The 9,970-nt window shown below is 40.7% G+C and overlaps 1 protein-coding gene across 1 annotated transcript; it reads right to left on the bottom strand.

Annotated features, from left to right (window-relative positions):
- Positions 1-6: 6 nt before the first annotated feature.
- LOC125931297 (centromere protein V-like protein 3) lies at positions 7-6,993 on the bottom strand. Its single transcript, XM_049643245.1, is given in 3 exon segments — positions 7-1,250; positions 1,252-1,485; positions 6,910-6,993. Coding segments are annotated over 3 exon segments (885 nt in total). The 3' UTR covers positions 7-683.
- Between the last annotated feature and the right edge of the window lie 2,977 nt (positions 6,994-9,970).

Genomic DNA, 9,970 nt, shown 5'->3' with positions numbered 1-9,970 from the left:
CCCCTTCCCAGAGGCAGTTTCTAAAACAAAACCAAGCAAAATGGCAACATCATTTGAAAACATAGGTGCAATGAGGTATGTAACACTAATGAACCTTAAACCTACTATATACAAATACATTAAATAAACACTGTGACCGAAAATAACGCACATCCCTAAGTAGCGAAAACGTGAGGGCATACCTAACACACACAGGCACACAGATAATCAACAGAAAACATCCTCGTAAAGGTCTACAAAAGTGTTTAGATATAGTGAGTGGTCTTACATGCCAGATGCGACCATTAAAAACAATCTTGCTCACAATAGCACCATAACGGTACAGTACATATGAATAATCTGAAAATGATCTGTGAAAACTGTAGGAAGAATAATACAACTGAGTGTTATGCAAGGCGACCTGCAAAGGTAGAGACACTGCTTGCTGACTGGATTGAAAGATTAGGGCTGTTCACAGACACATGTGTGCTCAGTTTTTTGATTATAAGCAAGTCCGTTGAAACACACTGAGAGGGAAGGGGTGGAAGCTTGGCGCGACATCACGGGTTCCCCAGTCCAGAAACCGACCTCTTTCATACAGTAATTCCTTCACAAGCACTGAGGTGGCCCCCTCGAAGGGCACCGGGCACGTTTCAGGCGGGTGGCGGCCCCAGTCACTGCTCCTCTTCAGGAGAGGCAGGGGCTCACTCCGCAGACGCGTTCTGGATGGCCTTGAGCTCCTTCGTGGCCTCCTCTCCCCAGTTGCCACCGTCGACCTCCTCGATGACCACACTGCGCACGGTGCCCGCGTCCAGGCAGTGCGGGGCGACGCCGTAAACCCCGGGGTCAGAGACAGACGCGTGGAAACTCTGCACCCCGCACCTGCTGCAGAAGCTGTGCAGCGCTGGGTGCGTGTGGGATCGGTACGTGACGATGCTCTCGGCGCCCAGCAGGAGAGTGAAGCGCGAGGCCGGGACGAGAAAGTGCCGGTGCTGCTTCTTCCTGCACAGCCTGCAGCTGCAATCCACCACGCGCAGGTCTGCGGGGGCCCAGACGGCGAAGCGGACCGCGCCGCAGTGGCAGCCGCCGGTGTGGTACACCAAGCCGGGGTACTCGAAGGTGTCCAGCAGGAACTTGGCGGCGCCCTCGCAGCTGAGTCCCCGCCGCTTCCTGAACGTCTCCCAGCGCTCCCGCTGCGCGCCCAGGTCCATCTCGCCCAGGGACGCGGCGGGCGCCGGCGGCTTCGGGGCTGGTAGCGGGCCTCTGGAGGCTTGCCTCCCGGGCTCGCCACCACCAGCGCTTCCGCCGCAACCTTGCGGAATCCCGCCGGGCGGCCACCGGCTTCCTCCCCGCCGCGTGGCTCCCCACGCGGACTTGGAAAGGGGGGCGCCGCGCGCCCATGACCGCGATGGCTGCGCAGGCTGCGGCGGGATCCCCGGGCCGTTTTTGCCCCTGCAGCTGCTGGGTGTTTGCGCCGTTTCTCACTCTGCCCGTGGCGCCTGCAGCCTTTCAAGCGCGTGCCCACCGCCCCTCGTTTCCTAGTAAGTTACCGAGCAGCCTCATTGCATCAGCCTGATTGGCCACTTGTTGAATATGATGTAGCGACCCTTCCTTTGACCCTATCAAAACAGCCTTTACTGGCCTGAATTTCAGTCAAAGGCAATTATTGACTGAGCACCTGCTGGACACCAGGTATTGTACTGGACTCTGAGGATATAGAGATGCATTAGGCTCTCTAAAGCACCTACAATCTTTTAGGGTCAGTTATGCAAAAACATAAAAACCAAAATAGTGTGGTGCTTGCTCTGGCAGAGGTAGGAACAGAGGTCTCTGGAAGGCAGAGAAAGATCCATACTTACAGGAGGGGTGGATTGGAGGGATCAAAAAAGACTCCTCCTGGAGGATTGATTCTTTTATTGTTATGTATGTTTTATTTTGATCTCTCCTAACTTTCTCTGTGATGAAGTCTACTTTATGTAATTAAAACAGCTACAACTGGTTTTTAATTAATGTTTGCATGATATGACATTTTCCATCCTTTTTTACATTTAATTTACCTATATTATCGAAATTGAAGTGATTTTCATATAAACGTTGTATGCTTAGTTGTGTGTCTTACAGATACTGCTAATCTCTTAATTAACATAGTCAATTTAAATTTTGGTAAGTATTGATATGCTAGTGTTTATGTCTACCAATTTATTATTTTTCTTTTGTTTCCTGTGTATCTCATTCAACTGTTCCTCCTTTCTTGCCTTTCTGTGCCTTACTTTAAACACTACAGAACTACATCTTGATTTTTTTATAGTATTTTTGAGTGTTTTGCTTTGTAAAGTTTTCTCATTGGTTGATCTGGGATTTACAATATACATATGTGACTTACCACAGTCTACTGATAGAAGCTTCATCATTTCCACTGAAATGTGGAAACCTCACTCCTATTTAGGTCCCTTTACTTTTCCTACTGTTAAACAAAATTGCCTAGATTATCAGATGGTTTTATGATTTTTTGTTTTAATCATGTGATGTGATTTCTCCAACTCATGAGCCTATTATATGTCCCATATGTATGTTCTTTCTACTATACTTTCTTTCTGATGCCCCCAGAAGTCTCCCTTTATCATTTCTTTTCTGCTTTAAGCAACTACTCTAAGTATTCTCTCAGCATACCTCTGCTAGTAACAAATTCTCTTCGTTTTCCTTTGCCTTAGAATGACTTGTTTTCTGCTTCATCCATTAAAGATAGTATTACTGGATACAAAACTCATGGTTCACAGCACTATTTTGAACAGTTAAAAAATATCAGGACATTTCTTAATACCCCTCATTATTCAGATGAGAAATTTACTATCAGGAATATTAGTGTTTATCTATAATCAATGTGTCATTCTAACTGCTTTCTGTGTTGTCTTTAGTTATAAAAGATTGCCTCTGATGTATTTTGGCATAGATTTAATTGGGTTATGCTGTTCACTTATTTTTAGACTCTCTGGGATTATATTTTTCACCAAATTTTTTGACATTTTAAGTTATCATTTCATATTATAATTTTTCAATTCCACTTTCTTTTTCTGGAACTCTGACCATATGGAATTTTAGAACTTTTGTTATTATCCTAAAATTCTCTGAGGAAGGATCCACTTGCTCTCTCTCTCTCTTTAATCGATTACTTCTCTCTTGCTCAAATTGGGTCAATTCTATTAATCAATGCTCGAGTAATGCTAATTTCTATAATTTCCACTCTAATCTTTTGAGCCCATCCAGCAGTATTGCAAAATTCCTGCTGCTGTTCTTTTTTATTTTTTTTTTCAGTTCTACAGTTGCCTTTTTTTAAAAATATAACTTCTATTTATCTCTGAGATTTCTATTTTTTTTCATCTGGTTTAATACAAATTATAATTGCTTATTGAAACATTTTTGTGATGGTTGCTCTAAAATATTTGTCAGTTAATTACAACGTTAATTACAACATCTTAATCATCTCTCTGTTGGTGCTACTTGATTATCTTTTCTCATTCAAGTTACGATTTTCATAGTTCTTGCTATTGTCAACACAAAATGAACAAATCTTTTAGAAGTTCTGAAAGAATAGGAAGAGCCCAAGTGAGGACAGTTGCCTGGGATACACAATCTTCCCAAAGAGAAAGCTCCGGAGGAGAAACGTTTAATACACGGTTATATATGTTTTTGGTTACATTGAGTTAAAATCATCATGAGGAACGACATTCCAGAAAATTACAGGTGTTATCTTATACTTTTTTTTTAAATTTGTTTTAATGTTTACTCATTTTTGAGAGAGAGAAACTGAGCGCAAGTGGAAGAGGGGCAGAGAGAGAGAGGAAGACACAGAATCCAAAGCAGGCTCCAGGCTCCAGGCTCCAGAGCTGTCAACACAGAGCCCTCCATGGGGCTCGAACTCATGGACCGCAAGATAGTGACCTGAGCCGAAGTCAGACACTTAACCAACTGAGCCACTCAGGCGCCTCTATCTTATACTTTTTGTATGTGCGCATTTGCAGGCTTCAGAGGTATGGGAACTTAGGGTAATTTTTACTCTTTAGTTTGAAATGTTTCTATTAGGTTATTTGCTAATGAAGCAGATGCACAGTATGTGCTCAGGGCAGAAATAGAGCCCATGCTTTGAAGGCATTCTGACCTTGGTAAAAGTTAAAATATAGCTTTCCTGGGGGCCCAGAAGCAGGGTCCACAAACATTAAAATTGAAAATATCCTTATTTTTCCCCATTTTGATCAATAATATTTCCTCAGAAAGCACTGATGATTAGCCCTTTTTTATGTCCCTCAGTGCCAGTGTGACTGGCTTGTCTGCCCTGGGTCTGTCAAGTCCCTCATTGCTAGCTATGGATATATGTACATTTTTTAATCTAGTGTTCCTTGTTGGGGGGGGGAGCGGGATTTATTGTATCATAAATGGTGGGAAGCTTTAAAGTAATATATGTTTTCTATTGAGTCCAAGTGATGAATAAACAGTATGCATGCTTGGCTTAGATTGTCTAGTTTTATGTGTGTTATAACATTTATAACAAAGGTATATGGATAGTAGAAGAATTCCAATAAGTACAATTTGAAGGAACCAATGTGATGTTGGAATATACTCAAAAGAAAAAATGCAAAGAAACCTCCACATACATCTTGATAAAGGGGTAGGGAAATTTACAATTAGTTATGAGGAAAGATGGAGCATGTGCATTGAGCAAACGTATAGGTAACATATATTCCCATGTTTTGGTATGGAGACTTAACAATAGAAGGAGGCAAAATTCAGCCCCTGACAGGAGGTTATCTTAGGACAAGGAGAAGGAGATAAGTGCATGCTCTGAGAGCTGGTACCTGGATGGGGTCTTGGCTTGTTATCTCTGGGTAAGGAATGTAGGGTCTTGCTTTTCCCTAGGATGGAACCATATAAGTTGATGATTCCAGCCTTCTCCAAAGATGGCTAGTGAGTTTGTGAGTGGGGTCTGAAAAGACACAATAGCTTAATAGAGGGAAACAGTTATCTGAAAAACAAGTTTTTAACTTTCTCTTAGTTTTAATTTCATTAACTCTATGGGGTACTATTTCAAATCCCTGCTGAGTTTTTTTTATTCAATTTTTAAATTTTAATTTTTTTATTTTTGAGAGAGAGAGAGAGAATGAGCAGGAGAGGGGCAGAGAGAGTAGGAGACACAGAATCTGAAGCAGGCTCCAGGGTCTGAGCTGTCAGCACATAGCCCAAGATGGGGCTCGAACTCATGAACTGTGAGATCATAATCTGAGCCAAAGTTGGAGGCTTAACCGACTAAGCCACTCAGGCACCCCTCAAATCCCCTGTGAGTTTTGACCATTCCTCAATCTTGAAGAATTGGGATGATGACCACCCTAACTACTTATTTATTTCCTCAGGTGAGGTGGATTTTGGGTAAAAAACAGTTTTTTGCAAATTTTAGCTGTGACATGCCTACAGGCAGGGCTGAAAAGAAGTTTTTAATTTATAGATCACAGCAGTAGGGGAAATAGAAGCAACATGGAGTCAGACATGCTGTTTTTTTCTGTTATAATTGTCCCATTGTCAATCCTTACTTCCATTTCTATAGAACATGGGTGGAGGTCCATCTTTTGTAACTACTTCAAAGTGAATTAGGGTACAGTAAGGGCTTTGGAATGGAAGGATTTGACATGGTGCAGGACACAATATTTACTCCGTTCTCCTAATGGAGGGGAACTATCAGAGATAATTCCTTATCTGAGAACTTGAATATTTTCCTACATAGTTTGGTACTACATGAAATCATTAATTGTATCCCCAAGTATATTTTAAGGAAAAGTAACAGTATAATTATACACATCATTCCCTTTAAAATTGATCTGATATCAATGGGTATCCAAAAGCACAGATCAGTGAATCAGTACCAGCCACCTTGGAAAGGGGGTGTGGTGGTGAGGGTCTTCTTGTAGCCAAGTGGCTTGCTACCCGATTTTATCTATATAGATTCTTATTCCCCAGAAGGAGTTAATTAGGTGCAGCAAGTGGTATTAGCCATCATATAGACTCTGCTTAGTTGGCAAGCAAACAGGTAATCAATAAGAGGCATTTTTATGGAAACAAAAGAAGAACACAGGTTGGAGCAAATTATAAACCCAGTGCCCGAGTCCCTAGTGCTACCAGTGAGAAGATTTTAGATGTCAGGCTTGAAGCATCCTCGGATGGAGTGGGAGCAGGTAGCAGCAATCTATCTGATGGACTTTTCTGGTTTCTAGTTCAAATGTCTCTGGTGGAAGATGGTGGAACAGCATGGAAGCTTTTTGTGTGTCTTGCATCCATGAAATACAGCCAGACCAACACTAAACCATCCTACACACCTAGAAAACTGATTGGAGGATTAACACAACAATTTGCACAACCTGAAACACAGAATTCAGCAGGTATGCAGTGCGGAGAGCTGAACTTGGGGAGTGAGAAGCCACCAAAGGTAGGGAGCCCCTTTTGCAGGTGGAGAGAGGACAGAGACTTGGGAGGGGGGGAGCATACAGGAATAGTACCCCTCCCCAAAAGTAGCTGAAGAGAAAGTGGAAAATTGGAAACAGCCGCAGGGACTAAACTAAGAAAGGAGAAAGGAGAGGGTTTAAATTCCATTAAGACTGTAAACAAGGGGAGCGCAAAGGCTGCAACCCCGCAGCTCGATACCTGGTGGTGCTCTGGTGGGAAAGGTGAATCCCCAGGAACAGAGGTTCTTGGGCCACACGGTGAAAAGTGGTTCCACTGCTGCAAGGACATTTGGTAGAGACTGTTGAAGCCACCTGGTCCCAGCAGACCCTGAAAGGCAGCCACATTCGCTGGTGCTGGGGCAAGGTTGTTGAGGGTGAAGCCTGGTGCCAGGTGTGTGTTGTGATTTTTCATAATCCTTGAAACGCTGATGCTACACAATCTTGCGATCTTTTTGGGGGGCGGGCTGGCACCTGGCCGCAGTCTTGGGGCACTGGCAACAGTGCGGGCATTCCTGGGTGCAGCCGACATTCGGCCATTGCTCATTCAGCCATTGCTCAGTGAGACCCTCCCACAGAGGGGCAGAACAGGTCAAAGCCGCAGTCCTTTGGAAGTAAGGGGCCAGGGAAAACAGCCTCATCTGAGACAAAACTTGGGAGAGAGGTACTGCCTGGGGCCTGGTCACGGAGAGTGGAAAAGCGGGTAGTGGACGAGAGCTGAAGACGGAGGACAGGTGCACGAATGCTGATCTAGGAGAACAGACTCGGTAGCTGGGTGGCGCCATTTTCACCGCTCCCACGCATGCGCACCTACGAACACCACAACAATTCACCCCAGAGGGCTTGCAGTGCCATCTATTGGAGAGTGGAGCTGTTACACCGAGCCCCACCCAACTGGGCCAACTTCGCTCTTCAAGAACACAAATCTCACCACTGGATTAATTTATGGACTAGAAAGAACTACATGGACTGACCTCTAGGGGAAAACAAAACAATTTCAGTCCTATTTCAATCTGTTAGCAGGTTCATCTATTCAATTTGTTTTTCTTTTTTCTTTTTCCTTTTTCTCTTCTACAATTCTTTTGTTTTTCGTGAATAGAGAAAGAGAAAAAACACATTTTTATTTTCAATTCTTATTAAAAATATGTCTAATTTTTATTACTATATTTTTTGCTTTTGTGTAAAGTTTTTCAAATTCTACTTTACTTCCATCATTTTATTTTACTCTACTTCAGTGTACTCACCTTTTCAAACTTTCAAACAATTTCCTTTTTTTCTTTCATTTTCTTTTTTCTCTTTTTCATTTCTTTTCTTTTTCTTGAATGCAGAAACAGAAAAACTTCATTTTTACTTTCAATTTCTTTTAAAAATATTTTTATTTAATTTTTATTACTATATTTTTTGCTTTTATGTAAATTTTTCCAAATTCTATCTTACTCCCATCATTTTATTTCAGGATACTACAGTGTATTCACTTTCAAATTTTCAAATGATTTCTTTTTTCTTTTTTCTTTTCTTTTTTCTTTTTTTATCTTTTTTCTCTTTTTCATTTCTTATCTTTTTTATTAAATACAGAAAATGAAAAAAATTCATTTCTTTTTAATTTTTATTAAAATATTTTTCTTTAATTTTTTTCTACTATATTCTCTACTTTTGTGTATATTTTTTCAAATTCTCTTTTACCCACATCATCTCATTTTAGTCCACTTTAGTGTATTCATTTTTTCAACTTCTCAAACGATTTCCTTTTTTTTTTTTTTACCTCCCCCCCCTTTTTTTTTTGTTTCTCTAATCTGTCAAACCACTTTCAACACCCAGACCAAAACACACCTAGGATATAGCATCATATATTTGATTTGTGTGTGTGTGTAATTTTTAATTTTAATATTTTTTATTTCAATTTTTTTTAATTTCAATTTTTCTACCTCATTAATTCCTTTTCTCCCTTCAAAATGACAAAACGAAGGAATTCACCCCAAAAGAAAGAGCACGAAGGAACAACAGCCACGGGTTTAACCAACACAGATACAAGCAAGATGTCTGAAACAGAATTTAGAATCACGATAATAAGAATACTAGCTGGAGTTGAAAATATATTAAAATCCCTTTCTTCAGAGATAAAAGAAGTAAAAAATAGCCAGAATGAAATTAAAAATGCTATACCTGAGCTGCAATCACGGATGAATGCAGCGGTGGCAAGGATGGGCGAGGCAGAACAGAGAATCAGTGATATAGAGGACAAACTCGTAGAGAATAATGAAGCAGAAAAAAAGAGGGAGATTAAGGCAAAAGAGCACGATTTAAGAATTAGAGAAATCAGTTACTCATTAAAAAGGAACAACATCAGAATCATAGGGGTCCCAGAGGAGGAAGAGAGAGAAATAGAGGTAGAAGGGTTATGTGAGCAAATCATAGCAGAAAACTTTCCTAACCTGGGGAAAGACACAAACATCAAAATCCAGGAAGCACAGAGGACTCCCATTAGATTCAACAAAAACCGACCATCAACAAGGCATATCATAGTCAAATTCACAAAATACCCAGGCAAGGAGAGAATCGTGAAAGCAGCAAGGGAAAAAAAGTCCCTAACCTACAAGGGAAGACAGATCAGGTTTGCAGCAGACCTATTCACAGAAACTTGGCAGGCCAGAAAGGAGTGGCAGGATTTATTCAGTGTGCTGAATCAGAAAAATATGCAGTCAAGAATGCTTTATCCAGCAAGGCTGTCATTCAAAATAGAAGGATAGATAAAAACTTTCCCAGACAAACAAAAATTAAAGGAGTTTGTGACCACTAAACCAGCTCTGCAAGAAATTTTAAGGGGGACTCTCTGAGGAGAGAAAAGATGAAAAAAATATATATGTGTATATATATATATATATATATAATAAAATATAAAATGTAAATATAAAATATAATAAATAAATACCAAAAACAACAAAAGATTTGAAAGGACCAGAGAACATCACCAGAAATTCCAACTCTACAAGCATCATAATGGCAATAAATTCATATCTTTCAGTACTTACTCTAAACGTCAATGGACTCAATGCTCCAATCAAAAACATAGAATGGATAAGAAAACAAGATTCATCTTTATGCTGTTTACAAGAGACCCACTTTAGACCTAAAGACACCTACAGATTGAAAATAAGGGGATGGAGAACCATCTATCATGCTAATGGCCAACAAAAGAAATCCAGAGTAGCCTACTTATATCAGACAATCTAGACTTTAAAATAAAGACTGTATCAAGAGATGCAGAAGGGCATTATATCATAATCAAGGGGTCTATCCACGAAGAAGACTTAACAATTATAAACATTTATGTGCCAAATGTGAGCACACCCAAATATATAAATCAATTAAACATAAACATAAAGAAACTCATCTATAGTAATACCATAATAGTAGGAGACTTCAACACCCCACTCACAGCAATGGTCATCTAATCGAAAAATCAACAAGGAAACAATGGCTTTGAATGACACATTGGACCAGATGGACTG

The sequence above is a fragment of the Panthera uncia genome, chromosome X, assembly GCF_023721935.1.
Source record: "Panthera uncia isolate 11264 chromosome X, Puncia_PCG_1.0, whole genome shotgun sequence".
Taxonomy (NCBI): domain Eukaryota; kingdom Metazoa; phylum Chordata; class Mammalia; order Carnivora; family Felidae; genus Panthera; species Panthera uncia.
The sequence above is the reverse complement of the archived record's forward strand: the minus strand, read 5'-3'. Positions and strand labels throughout refer to the sequence as shown.